Here is a 17561-nt window from a genome sequence, read left to right on the forward strand (position 1 = left end):
TTGTCTTAAACTTTGTACTTATATTGGGTTTACAATATAAAAATATATCTTACATCTTGCTGATCCAATTGGTATAACTTGGTGCTGGCACAGTCCAAGAGAATAGATTTGCCAGTAAAACCACTAAAGCAATAATTGTTAACAATGTGGCAATGAACTGATCTACAGCAGTGTTTAAAGGTCAAAGCAAAGCAAAGTATCAGTGGAGAGAAGATGTAAAACTGGAAGCAACAGAAGCTTTGTAGACCTCACCAAGACATTATTGATCATATCTTGCAATAAAATGTACAATCTGTATTTTTATTTTGTGTGAAGTTAAAATGGGGAGTCAGAGGAGCAGCTGGTATAAACCTGAATAACATTTTTGCACCTCAGTTTGTCATTGAAAAAATCCTGGATACACTGGAATCCTTGGCCATCACTGACTTGAAGTTGTTGTTTGTTAGTTTTTTAATTGGGCTCAAGTATTTTTATCTTAACGGGGCACTATGTAACTTTTCTGGTGAGGGGTTGACCACCTCCTTGTTTCCATGGAGATGTTATTGCCTGGAACGTTAGTAGCATCACAGTATTGTATTGCACTGTGTTGCAATTAAATAGCAGTTTTTTCCGCTCTAAAATATCTTGGAAAAACATGTCTTACTATGAGATTTGACCTATAACTTGATGTCATCTGCTTGTCTCAGATATTGTAAATTTAATGCCGTATTGTGGAATAATTCAGGTAAAGCAATAATATCTCTATGGAATATAAGAAGGTGGCAGACTCTTCACCAGTTACAAAGTTGCATATATATGATATTGTACTTTTAAGTCAAATATATAATAAAACATTACTTTGATTGTGTATTTTCAGGATATCCATCACACGAGTCACTGCAGACATCTCTTTGGCCAAGCGCTCCGTCCTCAACAACCCGAGTAAACACACCATCATCGAGCGCTCCAGCACGCGCTCCAGCCTGGGTGAGACAACACACACAACCACACCAAAACTACACACAACCGCACACATAAACACATCATAACCACGCATATACAGCCTACTACAACTACAATCATGTACAACATAAACACACTCAAACACACAAACAACTACACCATAACCACACACAAGCACTATCAAAACAACAACCTACCACAGTGGACCACACATAAGCACACAACAATCACCCACAACAATGTACAACTACAGAAAACTACATACATCTGCATACAGTTCCAACCACACACAGCTGCTCACAACAACTACACAACCACCACAACAACAACCCACTACACACAACCAACCATAACCAACCCATCAATCACAACGACACACACCTGCTCACTACGAGAGATCAGACTTCATGTTTTTTTTCATGGTCGATTAACTCTGCTGATATTTTTTGAACCGATATGTAGGGCTGATTTTGCTTGTTTTTGCCTAATTATGTCATTTTTATTTCCGAAAAATTTACCTACAGTACTACATCATACTGTCACTAGTACATAAGTCAACCACAGGGCACCCATCTGAGTTCCCAAGCTTTCTGTGTTTCATATCATGTGGACAAAAATAATAGCTTTGATGTCTGTATGAATACTATAACTTATTTGTTATGGTTCTCAAAGATTGATGTTACAGGCTAACTCTAAAGGTTGTTTCAGAATATAGATTTCAGAATTCTAACTTCCACCTCTGTTCATGGGTTTCTGTCATTACTACAGTTACTTTTGTTGTTTACTGTTATGGGCGCCATTTTTAGGACTTTTGACCATCCAAAGGGTAGAATATTGGGGTGTTACACGGTACAATGTGAAGTGAATGCACCCTTATTATTATGAAGGTCTAGAATCCTGCTGTAACTTGATTCAGTTATTTACAAGTGGTTCTTATATAGTGCCCTTTTTGATATTATTGTTCATTTAGTTGTTCAGTTATATATTTAAAAAAAAAAAAAAAAAACTTTCCAAATTTTACTTTTTTATTTTCTGATCTGGCCTTTCTTTTTCATCCTGTCTTTTCCCCACCTCTTCCATCTCCTCTCCCTCCATCTTCCTCTTTTGATCCAGATGTACTGGGTATGTATGCTCCTCTTTCCAACACAAAATGTCTGTCCTTCTCTGTCTTTTATTCCTCTAACTTTGGACTTTACTTTATTCACAATATTCATAATCTGCTCACTGCATTTGTCTGCCTGTCTGCCTGCCTGTCAGTTTCTATGTAACTCAATGTGACAGCCTGAAACTTCTAACAAAAACATAAGAGTCAGATATTATATTATTATAATATTATATGCAAAACTTTGAACTGATTATTTGAGCAGTTAACATGCTTAAATCTGTTTGAAATCATGTTTATTTCATTTCACATATTTTTTATATGTTTAAATAGATTATAAGTTATGTTTCTGTAAAATTTTAAACCACTGTCAAAAAAGCACAGTTTGCTCAAATTTATACATAATGATAGAAAATACAAATACAAAATACATAATGAGGCTATAGTATTACAAACCCGACCCAGTGCCTTGGCAGAGGTCTACACCTATCCCCAAGTGCTTTTAATTAGCACTTAGATTATAATGTAGTTTAAATGATTTTAAGTAGGTCCTATGTAATCCTATATTTATTTGTAATTTCACTATTGCTAAGATATGTTGTTTTAGTAGGTATGCTGTAGATGCATCAGAAATATTAGCAAAAAGTACAATTATTATAAAGGTAATATATTACACTAAATTGACTCTTGTGAGCTTTAAGTCATGTTAGAATGTTGGTACCTCCTCAGAAACATACCTGGAGTTGTGTTTTGTTTCATTCACACATATTTGAGTCCTTTATTATTAGTTTGTCTACATCTCTCAAGTTCAAAATGCTCTGTTCCACCTTGTGATGTCATCTAGTGGTAGTTTTCAAGCCAAACAGCTACCTTTTACCTTTTGTTCAATAGAGATTGGCATATCCAGGACTGAAATCATCCAAATGAAGGTGCATGGAGTTTAACACAGGGGAGCACTTACTGTATTACCAAATGACATCACAAGGTGGAACACGGTGTTTTATGTTTGAGAGAAGAACTCAGCCTAAATATGCACGAGTTGTGTGTTAAACATGTGTGAGTGAAAAAAGACAACTCCAGGTATATTTGTGATGAGGAACAACATGATATCATTATATAAAAAAATACAGCCCAAGTTATTTTTGATCTAGTCGTAAACCAAAATACACACTACGTTTCTCATCATAAAATACAATATAAATCCATCTTTTTCCTTTTATTCTTTCACCTGGAGATTTGTGTCTCTCTATTTCACCTTTCAAACAAAACTCAGGGCTGCATTTTCTGCAGATTGCTGGGGCCCTGTTATCTCTCTCAAATGGCAGCACCTCAAAAAGCATTTTGTGACCGGACCGACTGAGAACATTGTGCTTTTGGTTTTAATCTCAGTCAAACAGTTGAGCTGTGTAAAGGACAGCACGGTATCAACGGGCACAGAATATAGAAAAGTAGAAGTACTTGCAAAGTGTAGATATCTGCCAAGGCACTGATCATATCTTGCACTAAACTGTATGTAATCTATATTGTGAAGTTAATATGGGGCGATAAAGGAACAGTAAATTAAGCATTTTCCGACAAGCCAGGGGGAATCTGGTTCAAACTTCACTAGTATATTTGGTCATCCAAAACTTGTCCTCTTTTATACATGAACTTCTTGGGTTCTTTTTAAGATAATACAGTAGATGTATTTACCTTGTCGACATGTTTCGGCTGTAAGACTGAGATGCTCAGAACACCACCAGTGTTGGTGTCATGTCTAATATACTAGTATGCCAAATATCAGCTGTTGTTACTTCCCGTTGGTGTGGTCAGACTGACGGACCAATCAGGACCAATCATTAGGTCATCTAATGTGTTGTTGCGATGTAATCACACTTAGAAGAAAGTATTAGTATTCTTGGGTCAATCATATTATATTTTCATGAGCAGATAGAGAGCTAGATAGACTGATTAAGTGCAAATTTTGTGTTAAAAAGAGAAATTCCAAATATTATCCTTATCATGTACTGCTGAAAAAATGCAAGAATCAAGTGCATTTCAGGGCTTCTTAAGAACAAAACTACTAACATGTTTGACACCTGGTAACTAACTGTTTACACAAGACTGCATATTACAGTATAACAGTTTAGCCACAGAATGTTCAGTCCAGTCTTGAGTCCTCTCTAAATCACTGCTGTGCTATTAGCACTAACCAAAACTATAGCCTCACTCCATTTGTTTTTTGATTAGGCCAGGTCTCCGTCTTGTTTTGTTTACATGGTGGGGAGTCGTGCCCTTATTAATAGTAACTCTGAGTGCCTATTGCATCTCATTTTGAAGTGCCTCCTTCCTTTCAAACTTGAAATGAAAACAATAAATATTAAAACTTAACATAATGTGAAAGAAGTCGATGGGGGGCGGCACTTTGGATGGGTATGTGGTGCTGCTCCATTTTGCTGTGCTCAAATGGAGACTGCAGAGTCTGTGAGACGCATGGTCAAGTACTAACATGCACTCTCTATGTGACAATCCTCATTTCAAAAAAGACCTGGGTGCTGTGTCAAATGGAAATAAAAACAGAAAACAATTGCTTGTAAATCCCATAAAAATGTATTCAAAGGTTCACTGTGTAACTTTTCTAATGGGGGGTCCAACAGCTGCTTGTTTCTATGGAAATGTTATTGCTTTGCCAGGTATGTTAGACTTAGACTTAGACAAACTTTATTGATCTACAAGGGAAATTATTTGGGCACAGTAGCTCACACAACATATTACAATAACAATATATTACAATAGCAAATAGTAAAAATATAAATGTAATAATACCTTCAATATAAAGAAATGGCCACATTTTTAATATAACGATTTTCCTCCAAGGCACTCAAAGGGCTTTACAGTAAGGAACCACTCATCCATTCACACACACATTCATGTACCAGTGTACGCAGACACTGAGGGCGAGGTGGGTTAAGTGTCTTGCCTAAGGACACAATGACAGTATTCATCTGTGGAAGCTGGAATCACACTGTCAACCTGTGGGTTAGTGGATCTGACCGCTCCACCAATGATGTTTATGTCAAGAGCAGGATTCAAACAGCTAAACCTTCAGATCAGTGGACAAAACTGAACTACTGCTGCCCAAGTAGCAAAAACAGCAAGAGACTGGTGTCAAATAAGGCGCCATGATAATTATACATAATTATATACAGTATGTTCCACAGTATGGCATTAAACTTGATTTTAGCAATAAAAATAGCCCTATGAAAATAAATTCTATGAAAGATGTATAGATAAGTTTAATGCCATATTGTGATCTCTTCATGGAGACAAGCAGATGGTAGACCCCTCACCAGAAAAGTTACGTAGTGCACCTTTAAATCTGATGGCAAGAATCTTCTATCCAACCTTGGTATGTTTTTGGCACTGATAATACTTGTCTGGAAACCCAAGGAAACAAAAATATATGTTGCCATCCTTTTGTTTCTATCCCTTTTTGGAGCACTGTTGTTACCATGACAACTATTCAGAAAAGGTAAATTGCCTTATTAAAGTACAACAGATTCATGGGATTTGCAAACGACTGTCTCTTGTATGTTTTTGATTTCCTTTCACACACTGTCCTACCTTCTTTGAAATAGCATTGTTTGGTAGTATGGGGAATATATATTTCTTGTATTGACCTGTTTCCTGTGTTTCTCGTGGCTGTAGCGGAGGTGCAGAGTGAGATCGAGCGTATTTTTGAGTTGGCAAGGACCCTACAGCTGGTTGCCTTGGACGCCGACACCATAAACCACCCCTCCCAACTCGCAAAGACCTCTCTGGCTCCCATCATCGTCTACATCAAAATAGCCTCGCCCAAGGTACTGCAACGCTTGATAATTTATACTGGAAAAAATGAATCCAATAATGTTTCAGGGCAGAGATTTGCACACTGATGAGGCTAAATAATGGAGATCCCATGGAAAGTTTTTAAATCAGACGGAAATGAGTTGAATTAGGACAAAATAAGACAGCTTTATGAGGATTTGACAATATTGTAAAGAAACAAGGATAAAGCAATGACTAAAGCTGGATCAAAACTAAACCAGGACATAAACCTGAACAAAGCCAAGACTAAAACCCAAATAATTCATTCCAAAAGGCTCAATCAAAACTAAACCAGGGCTTAACCATGGATAAACCAAGAGTTCCTGGGGATTAAAGATGTACTATGTAGCTTTTCTTATGGGTCTGCCACCTGTTTGCCTCCACGGAGATGTTACTGTTTTGTCTGGAAGTTAGACATTGAACTCATCTGTGTTCATTAAGTTAAGCAAGTGATGTCTCTGAGCTGGTATATGTATAGCTCAGATCTGTGGAAAGGTGACCCTACTTACAGTGAAGAGGATTTACTCCAGGACCACATTTACCACTTCACAAATCTCAAGACTAAACCGGAACTTACCAGGATCGGATCAGAACTAATCATTATTATAATAAGGCATTCATTGGCAGTAACTAAATAAAAACTAAAACGATAAGCCTGCTCTATGCTTTAATCATATTAATTATAAAAGCCAGGAACAAACAAGATCTAACCCAGCCCTGAACCAGATCTTTGTTTACCCTTGCTGTCTTCTTTCAGGTCCTCCAAAGGCTGATCAAGTCCAGAGGAAAGTCCCAGGCCAAACACTTAAACGTCCAGATGGTGGCGGCAGATAAACTGGCTCAGTGTCCTCCTGTAAGTTTCACAGTCTCATATAAGCATTAATACACATAAGAATACTCCTCATTATTATTGTTCTTATAAATTAATACAAGAGGCTGCTGGAGTTTACACAGCTGGTACTTTCTGTCTGGTTCATATTCTCCCAAGGCTTTGACATTTCACTGGGATATATTTCTAATTTACCAAAATGTCACTGAACTGTGTTTTTTTTTGTTTTCATTGTTTTGTGCTGAAGTTACGAGTTTCTTGTTGAACTTAATGACTTTTTACTTATAAGAAAATTCTAGTCTATTTTCTACTCTAAACCGATTAGACAAAATTACTTCTTCTGCAATGGTTTATAAATATATTACAAGAGAGACTTATTTTTCCTTCTTAATTTGTTAAAAATGCTCAATATAACTATTTTGTTGGAGGGTCTGCAATCTGCTTGTTTTCGTGGAATTGTTACGGCTTTGCTTGGAATGTTTCACTGTATAGCATTAAACCCGACCTCCATGGGAACAAGTAGGTGGTGCAACCCAAGTTACAGGTCAAATCTGTGGAAAGGCATGCTAGCTCCCAGCAATAAAATATTTTTCAAGCATTTTTTTAGCTTTAAAAACACTCAGAATTATATAAATGCTGGATAGAAAAGATGACTGCCGCACTGTGGAACATTGCAGGCAGAGCAAAAATATCTCCACAGAAACAGATGGCAGATCTCACCTGAAAAGTTAGTGTAAGAATATTAATGGATTAAGAAAAGCATGAACCACCACAAGTACTGACAAGTTTTTCCCTTCCAAATCTGTTCATTGTTTGTACGTAATCCAGATTAACAATGTCCATAACCTATTATTCAACCAAATTATTGATAAATAATAAATGATTGATAAGTATTGATTTAACGATTATTTTACCTTCTTATATTTAATTATGTATTTATTTTTCAGGAATTATTTGACATAATCCTGGATGAGAACCAGCTGGAGGATGCGTGTGAACACCTGGCCGATTACCTGGAGGCGTACTGGAAAGCCACCCACCCCCCGAGCTCCAACCCCCCCAACCCCCTCCTCAACCGCACCATGGCAACCGCCGCACTGGCCGCCTCTCCCGAACCTGTCTCCAACCTACAGGTACAGGTGCTCACCTCCCTGCGCCGAAATATCGACCTGTGGCCTGAACTAGAGGGGCACGATCGCAAAGAGGAGGAGCACGCCCTCTAGAGGTCAAATAGAGGAAGAACAACAACAACAAAATGGGGGAACTTTACCGGCAACTTGATTATTAAATCTAAAAGCAGTGTCCCTTTTACCATGAGGAAAAGTGCAATAAAAGTGTATGCATCATTACATTTATTCTATAGTAGGTTTTTCAAAATAAGAGCTTGGATATTTTGGATATTTTTATAAACACATTTACTTCAGTTTTAAAGTATAACTGCAAGTACACAGAAAAAGCTAAATATCCTATAGTAGGTTTTTCCAACTAAGAGCTTGGATATTTTGGATATATTTATTATCAATATATATTTGCTTTAGTTGGAAATTGAAGCTATAAGTACATTCAAAAGCATAATATCCTATCACCACTACTTTCTGTTTAGTTTTGAGATCACAAAATAGTGATAAATGTTGGATAAACCTAGCTAGGGTTAAGGTATACACTTTATAATAACTACACTCTTAGTAGCCTAAAAGGGGCCCATATTACACCATTTTTAGATCTGTGTTATAATGTTGTTTTCTCATTAAAAACATACCTGGAGTTGTGTAGATATAGACAGCCTAATAATGCAGGATTTGTCAAACTTGTGGGAATGAAACAAAACACCACTCCAGGTATGTTTTCATGAGGTAACAGCATTATCACATGACTTAAAGCTTACAAGAGTAAATTCTGAGTAATATAGAACCTTTAATATAGCGTGAACAAAGGCTTTATAGATAACAAAAAATAGTTTAATGAGAATAATTTAAGTTTAGTAACTGCTAAATAAACATATGTACTTCAGTTGTAAACTGTAACTGCTTTGAAAAAGTAAAATATCCCATCACCACTACTTTCTAATTAGGTTTCAGATCACAGAATGGTGGTAAACATGGCATAGACTAAATAAATTTGCAGTTTGGAGCCAGATTTAATGGGTTGCTTGAACTGGCAGGCTAAAATCTATTTGAAATTATTGGCAGTGCAGTGTAGGGACAACTTTTCTCTTTGTAGCTAACCAAAAGCAAGACTGCAAGACAATTTGACATTCAGCTAGTGAAGTTTCAATGTATTTTGTGAACACTAGATTTATTACATCAGGATGCAGACATATTAGTTATATTGTAGGTTTAAGGTGCCTTGCTTTGTAGTCTTAAAATGTAAACGAGATTCCTACAAAAAGTATGTGTTCATAAAAATATCCAAATCTTAACATAAGGCCTTGTTATTACTACCATCATGTCTGTCTTTCCTGGAATAACATAAAATGACACAATAATTACCTAAAAGCCACCTCTGTCCCAAGCCTGTAACTTTCATTTGGACGTAATTAAGTGCAAAACGAAATCTGGTGCCCCCTCCTGCCCTCTGCTCGGCTCTACGGCCTTCCTCATTGGTTCATTCGGTTCACAATTCTCTTTTTTGTTGCCGTGGTACTGCACCAGAAAAGAGCAAGTCAAGTCCGTCTATAACACAGAAATTATTAATTTGGTGAAAGTTGCTACTACTAACATGCAAAATAACATATAGGGGTATTGGCTGTTTAATTAAAGGTGCACTGCATAACTTTTGTAGTGGAGGGTCCGCCACCTGCTTGTCTACATGGAAATGTTATTGCTTTGCCTAGAATATTCCACAGTATAGATTAGATCCATCACAAAGGAAACAAGCAGGTTACAGCACTAAGCTACATTACAATTCAGATTTGTGGAAAGTCGCCAGTATTCACAGAAAGAATTATTGTATTTTTGAGCAATAGAGACACCCATAATAAATAAATGCTAGATGTATGTTTAATGTCATACCTTGGAACATTCCAGGCAAAGCATTAACATCTCCATAGAGACAGGTAGGTTGCGCCGTGCAGCTTTAATTCATTTCTAATACACATTAAAACAAGATTACGTGTTTTGTATTTGTGCATAGCCAAATTTGATGACTCCCAACAAATGCTCTTATTTTGCCTGTAAAAAGACCCAACTAGAGTTAATATTTATATTTAAAAATACAAATTGTTAGATGACTGAAATTCTTAACTAATATAACTAAAAATGCAGTCTATTCAGAGCATCAGTAGACAATGCTTCGATTTGGGGCAGTTAGACAAGTCTCCAGCAGGTGGCACTGTTGTACTGTTATGCCATATTGGGTGGAGAGTATTTAAATGATTGAATGATTGAAGTGTGTTGATTTGCAGTAACCCAAATGCATGTGAAATGTGTGAAGTATATAGATAAATGTACATATTCCCTCAGGTTTCAAATATAGACATATTTAAAACAGTAAAAAGCAAAGGGACAATCACAAAATTTACTTAAACTATTTCCCTATTTTGTAAATACAAATGTATATTTTATAAATGTTTTACCCACAATATATATTTAATTTATTTTCAATTTCTACTCTACCTCTTGCAACGCACACATCAGTGACTACTCTTAATTTGTGTCACTAATTAGCAAACCATTTACCACTTAGACTAGCCAATATGTGGTCCATAAATTAAAGAAACGCAGCAGGTAACAGTGATGTTGCACTCATTTGTAACACACATACAAAATGCAATAACATTTCTATGATTATTATTAGGCAACTAGGCTACTACTAGGCTGTAGTAATTTTGTCATTTAGTTGATTATTTAAATTATGAGGATTATTGTGAATGCATTTGCAGGATTTGTGAGTGAATCTGTCTTTATATAAACACATTGTTTCTTACAACTTAACTGTATAAATAATAGTTTTTTGCATGAACTACTGTGCAGGTGTAATCTTATAAGTGGAGTTTGGGTCAGATACAAAGAGCCGACTAAGAATTTCTTTAGTCGACTACTAAAATAACAACAAAAAATGTGGTTGCATGCGAAAAACTGAAACTTTAAAATGTTTTTAAATGTTTTGAATGCCCAATAACCCTAACCCAAACTAACCCCTGGTGTGCATTTACTTGTGTTTCTGCATGGTGTTTCGCACGGCTGTGACTTGCCCAGGGACAGTACCTGGTTCACGGGGAGACGAAGCACGAAGGTCCCCTGTCCGAATCTGGAGGTGGGGGGGAGTACCAGAGCGACAAACCCCACCACCCCCCCTCACAACAGCAGACCTACCTCCGCTCGTCCCGGGGGCAGCTCAGGGGGGGCAGTAGTCGCGGTCTATCCCGGCAAGATACATTCGATTCGGAGACGCAAGGAAGTCGAGATTCCGCCTATACTGAAGCGGGCGATTCCTGCATGGACATCGAGACAGATCCCTATGAAGAACCTGAACCTTACAGAGGTGGGGGTGGGGGAGGAGGTGGAGGGGGAGGGGGGAGCCGCCTGCACCTTTCCCAGCATCATGCCCGCCAAGCATCGTGGGAAGACGAGGGAGCAGAGCCGGATCAGGAGAATCTGAACCACCCAGCCCCGCCCCCTCCTCACCACCACCCTGGACGCCCCAAACTGAGAGAGCGCTACTGCCAAGAGGAGACCAACACAGGGCGCAACAAGAACCAAGACCAAGACTGGGGGCGCGATGTGTACATCCGCTGAGGGCAAATTTACATCAGTTTAAATGACTTGAATTTGTGAGTTTGATATTAGTAGTTTTACTTTATAATAGCTACACCTTAATTAGTCTTAGAGGTGCATTGTGTAACTTTTCTGGTGGAGGGTCCATTTAATAAACTAAGTCTTTGTTCCAGCTTTTATTAACTTGTAACTTTTTGGTTGGGGGCCCATCACCTGCTTGTTTCTATGGAGACGTCAATGCTCTGCTTAGAATGTTCCACAGTATGACATTAAACAGCTCTCCCTTACATTTATTCAATGACAGATGATTTTATAGCTCAAAAATACCTGGAAAAACAAGGATTCTGACTGTGAGCGGGGTTGCCTCTCCATAGATCTGACCTGTAACTTGGTCGGGTTTGGTCTCCATGAAGATAGAAAGGTTTAATACCATACTGTGAAACGTTCCAGACGAAGCAATAATATCTCTACGGAGAAAAGCTTTTGACGGACCCTCCGCCAGAAAAGTTACACAGTGCACCTTTAAGTAGTTACTAAACCTGCATTATTCTAAAAGGAACTGTATGCCAGATTTTAATTTTAAATTTCATAAACTTGACCAACTGTATTCTCAGATATGAGGTAAACATTTCCAAATTAAATACTTTCTTCATGCTTTAAGGCCAATTAATGTGTAGTTATTTTGATATTTTTTGTTACCAGCAAGTCCAATCACCGAGGTCTTATCCAAACTTGTAAAAACTACTAATTAAATTTATTATTATGAATTCAAGTCATTTCAACCCTTGTATTGCAGTGTACAAGTGAAAGTTACATGAACTGGACAGAGGAGACGAGGGTATAGTATTATAGTAACACATAAAGGACTGTGTGAGTGCAGGTGTGGGGCCATGCCAGTCAGGCTAACAAACTAATCTGTTTACATCCAAATCAGGGCTGCACAATATTCAAATACAGGACGTAACTTACCTGAGTACTGCAATAACAACATGGTAAGGATGGATAAGATGACACTATGGTTTGTCGTACTATCATCATATAAGACACTTGAACTTTTTGCCATTAGGGGGCGCAGGAGACAAGAATTCTATGTATTATACAATTTATAATAATTATCTATCTCTACATAAAATATACACACATATACATATTTTTAGCGTTAACCACTCTGCCACTGTGTATTCAGGTCAGATATTAATGTCTACTTTCTTGTCTCCATATAAATAATACTTCAGCCTATCCCAATAACTTTGAACTCAACTAAGTCTGAACCAGGACAATAAAGAACCAAATCATGGCTAGTACAAGTTTGAACCAGGTGTAAACCAGGACTATATACAGACTTAAACCAGGTCTAGACTTTTTTTCATGCATAAAAGTTTGAATTCACTTCTGAGTCGTTTTAACAGGCCAAACGACGGAACTTATTCTCCACCATATTGTTATTGCAGTAGCTCTAGTTTTACAATCACAATCTGGTACTTTCAGTGGTACATTCTCAGATATTGTGAAGCCCTGTTGCTATAGTAACAATGTAAAGAAACACATCAACTGCCAGACGCCATCAATTTCATTTTTCTTGAAATTCATTTACCAGTACCTACTATTACAAATACAGGTCTGTTTTTAATTTTTGTTTTGTTTTGTTTTTTATTTTAGTTTTTTTTGTTTTGTTTTGTTTTCTGGTGTTGCATGAAGTTATCACCAGTTTCTATGACAGCACGGGGACAGTATTTATTACGATTGTGAAAAATTCTGATTGTGATCTGTACATCTCTTTAACTGTTGTCCGTCTGTCCTCTGCAGTCTCCAAAAACAGGGTCTAACTGCCATCTTCACGTGTGTAACTTTTGGATTTGGAATTGTTCAAAGGTTTCTGTTAAGTTAATAATCACCTTTTTTAATCACCCAGACCTTAACGAGTGGTGTTGCTGTATTATCACAAAAATAGTCTCTAAACCTGGTCAGTCATTCTTATTCTCTATCTAGGCATTAAAGATGCACTGCGTAACTTTTCTAGGATGTGGTCTGCCATTTGCTTGACTCAGTGACAATGTTATTGTTTTACCCGGAATGTTCCACAGTATGGCGTTAAACATATCTATCTAGTATTTATTCAACTCCGGCCTTTTTGTGTAGAAAAATAAATCCATTCAAACTCTGAGTGGGTTCGCCTCTCCACAGATCTGACCTGTAACTTTGGCCTGGTTGCTCTTGTCTCACTGGAGATTTGTTTAACGCCATACTGTGGGACATTCCAAGCAAGGTGTAGTAGAAATCATTACATTACATTACAGATTTTGTGAAGGGCTTGGGTAAACAGTACCAGGTAACAGATCTCCATTAAGATAAGCCCATACACCAGAAAAGTTACAGAATGAATCTTTAAGCCTATGAGGATGTGTTTGATCAGAGGTAACTATAGCGTCTCAAATACACAGCTCTCCAAAGATGTTTACTTCTTCCCTGATGCCGCTGTACCATTTGATCCTTGTGAAGTGAGCCTGAAGTATTCACTATCTGTTCATTTCATTAGCCTCATAGCACAACGCCTATGTCATTTTGCTGGGTTTTCAGGCAACATGCTAACTGCTAATGTCAATATGATGACTGAGCCGGTTTGTGTGTTTTGTTTTATTTATTTATTCATTTTTGGAGAGAGCCAATGATACCTATAGATGCAGCTAGGGTTGTCAAAATCAGATACTAATTGATGCTAAAACTAGTGTTGAAACTAGATACCTGGACTTATTTGAGCAGGCGTTGATACTAAAAAAGTTACATTCACAGGACAGAAATTAACCTGTATCAACAAGTATAAGAGCACATAGACTAGTATACGCCCATAGATCACTATCTAACCTACCTGGACCACTAAAGTATTACACAGATATAAGACCACATGGTAAAATAAAAGAAAATACTATGACTTAATGTTAAAGATCACATTCTGTTGTATAAAGAAAGTGTTTTTATTATCATGGTTGTATCAGAATCGGTAATGAGTATCAAGTCTATTCCTTAGTGTTAAAATCGAGTTTGAAATTTTAGTATCATGATAACACTAGTACAGCAGGGTCAGGAAAGTACAATGAGAAAACTCAATTTGACAAAAAAATTACTGTTAGGTTAGTTATTTGCCATTTGTAGTTTAAAAACCACACTGGAAAAACATGTGCCACAAGCTCAAAGGTGCACTATAGCTTTTTGGTTGGGAGTCCATCACCTCCTTGTTTCTATGGATATGTCATTGCTCTGCCTGAAATGTTCCACAGTATGACATTAAACAGCTCTACCTTACATTTATTCAATTAGAGGTGGTTTTATAGCTCAAAAATACCTACAAAATAGGCATTTGGACAGATCTGACCTGTAACTTGGTCTGGTTTGATCTCCATGAAGATAGAAAGGTTTAATACCATACTGTGAAAGATTCTAGACAAAGCAATAACATTTCCATTTAGAAAAGCATTTGACGGACCCTCCACCAGAAAAGCTACACAATGCACCTTTAAAGTACACCCTGAGACATTAAAAACATAGGTAGTAATGCTATGAGGCTGGTGACTCTTAACATGGTGCACTGCTGTTGTGTGAATGAACTCTGTGTCACTGAAATTCACTTAAATCCAACTAATTCTCACAAGTGCCGGACTGTCTCGCCAAGCCATGTCCACCAGTGTGCCGGTGGGTTGTCTTAACCTAACCTTCGTCTTCATACCATTCTTCTTCTTCTTCTTCTTCTTCTTCTTCTGTGTCTGCAGTCGTAGCCCATCTCTCTCTTGCTTTGAGTTTCGTCACCAGGGCTTAAAGTTATATCTAAAATACATGTGTGCGCCAGTTACTCTCAAACGGCTTCTAGCTTGTCCGATATTGAAACTCTTTTATTCTGATTTCTGCTGGATAATTTATGTGGACATTTGCCATTTTTTAACGCTTCAGTTTTTGTGAGGTTCTGGGAGGGTAGGATAAACTTCACATGGTTGTCCTAAAATGTTTGAATCTTTTGAATGTTGTTGGCAGGTTGCCGTGGTGACCTGCCCTGTCTTTAGTTGAATACATAAATATAAAATTATGATACGTAAATAATGTCATTGTTGCGTTATCGCAATTGTTAAAAATATGAATAAACATGTATCATTGGTGCCTGATTGTAGCTACATTTTGCTTTTTCTGCCTTTCATTTTTAATCTGTGGATAAATTCGTATTTTAATTAAAAAGTTAATCAAAAAAGTGTTGATTGTGTGGTGTTCAACTGGGATGTTATATTGTCTTTTTAAAGGTGCACTATTTTTTGATGAGAGGTCCCCACTTGCTTGTTTCCACTTGCTTATGTGGAGACAAAGCAGGGGATGCCTCCAGCCCACTTTATGTGCAGTTGTATTTTTTGTTTTACATAAAAACACCTGTAATTAAATGAACGTGAGTTACAGAGGGCTACTGTACGTTTAATGCCATGCTATGGAATATTCTGGACAAAGCAAGAAAACAATACTTCAGAAAAGTTACATAGAGCACCTTTAAAGAATTCTCCAAACTTGATGCATTTGGTTCTTTAGATAACAGACCAAATCTACGTATGAATGAAATTAGGTAAGTGGATTTTGAATCACAGATCAAATGCAAAATAAAGAGCCACCACTAGTTTGCTTTTTGGGGTGTCGATAAATGGTTACTCTTGATTTGATTGATTAGTTTAATTCCCTTGCATTACATTTGTTCAATTACAGGTGTTGTATATCTTAAAAATACCTCAAACATGAATTCTTACCATGTGCATGCTTGCTTCCCCATAGCTCTGACTATTAACCTGCCTCTATTGTGATCACCAAGTTGTTGTTTTTTTCCATACTCTGGAATAATCAAGGGAAAGCAGTAATATCCCCACAAGCAGGTGGCGGATCCTCCACCAGAAAAGTTACAGAATGCACCTTTAACATTTTTTTTCTTTTTATTAGTTTGCCCTCTTTGCATGTTTTCAACAGAAATCAGACAGCTTTAATAATGCCAATAATAAGTCGTTGATGCCAATAATGTCACACCCCCTATTCCTCAAAACAGACATTTTAGGATTATTATTGCTTTGATAGTTCAGTAGGAGGCAGAGCATAGCCTAAAAAACACACAGTTCAGTCATTTGTTTTCTTATGGGCTACAATCTGGTATTGCATGTTTTGTCTGGGAAATTCTTGCACAAACAGAAATGTCAGGACCATAAAACAATGTCAAATCAATTACGTTTAAAAAGAAGATTACTGGGCAAGGTGACCCAAGAGGAGACAGTCAAGTATAAAGAAGCCCATTTGTGACACTACTTTGTATAAATTATAACAGCAGGATGTGGTAAGTGTTGTGTTGCCATGGAGGCGTAATGTGAAACCTCCTGAAGCTGCAAGAGTCAAAGAGGAAGTGTGACAAACACATGATTTATCTGAAGTTAACGTGACAAAACCAGTAACCACAAATAGATCTCTATTTGAATATTTCCACATTTGTGATAACATTGTGTTCCACTTGCAGTAATGTGGTAACTTTTGAACCAAATGGCAGGCTAGATCTTTTGTGCTTACATTGCAAGAGAACAAAAAGGATTACAAAACAACAAAGTGAACGTGTATACACGGCAAATTCAAAAGTGTTACTCACAATGTTGGTGTTGTTGTGAGTAAAGTGAAGAAAATACAGATGTATTTCAACATAGTAAAGAGTTATTTCATCTATGGCAGTGCTGTAGAGTAAAATAGCTAGTTAATAAGTCACAGTGTTGACAGAAAATGAGTAGTTGTTGATTCACAGTGTTAACGTGAAACACTTAGAAAGTGTCTATTTTGAATATTACACTACATCAGTGTTGAACTTTTGTAGCGTTTCCAGCGGGAGAGCTACGAGAGAAGCCAAATTTCACCGTCCGAAGCTAAGCTAAGCTAAGAGCTAATAGCGCAAAGAGGTCAGCCTTAACCGCAGCGCAAAGCTAATAGCTCTAGCGTTTGTTTTTCAGTAGAACTGAACTCAACAAGCCTCAAGTCCAACCACCTCAGCTCTCACATGCCCCAGGTCAGATTACTTTACCTTTTTAGGACACTCTGAAGTTAATTTCATTCATAAAAATACTAAATATATTCAAGA

The 17561-nt window shown here is 37.3% G+C and overlaps 1 protein-coding gene across 4 annotated transcripts in view; it reads left to right on the forward strand.

Moving 5' to 3' along the window:
* Positions 1-15578, forward strand: part of cacnb1 (calcium channel, voltage-dependent, beta 1 subunit) — a 75232-nt gene extending 59654 nt beyond the window's left edge. For 2 of the 4 annotated variants that reach the window (XM_055152848.1, XM_055152849.1), the window contains exons 10-14: positions 857-966; positions 5732-5883; positions 6648-6743; positions 7667-7852; positions 10916-15578. In XM_055152848.1, the coding sequence (XP_055008823.1) occupies positions 857-966; positions 5732-5883; positions 6648-6743; positions 7667-7852; positions 10916-11455 (1084 nt within the window). In that variant the 3' untranslated portion in view covers positions 11456-15578. Of the gene's footprint in view, positions 1-856; positions 967-5731; positions 5884-6647; positions 6744-7666; positions 7987-10915 lie in introns of those variants that run through there. The other 2 variants (XM_055152850.1, XM_055152851.1) reach the window with 1 other exon arrangement.
* Positions 15579-17561: the final 1983 nt, after the last annotated feature.

The sequence above is a fragment of the Boleophthalmus pectinirostris genome, unplaced genomic scaffold, assembly GCF_026225935.1.
Source record: "Boleophthalmus pectinirostris isolate CB_2022bp ecotype Guang Dong unplaced genomic scaffold, ASM2622593v1 HiC_scaffold_17, whole genome shotgun sequence".
NCBI classification, from domain to species: domain Eukaryota; kingdom Metazoa; phylum Chordata; class Actinopteri; order Gobiiformes; family Gobiidae; genus Boleophthalmus; species Boleophthalmus pectinirostris.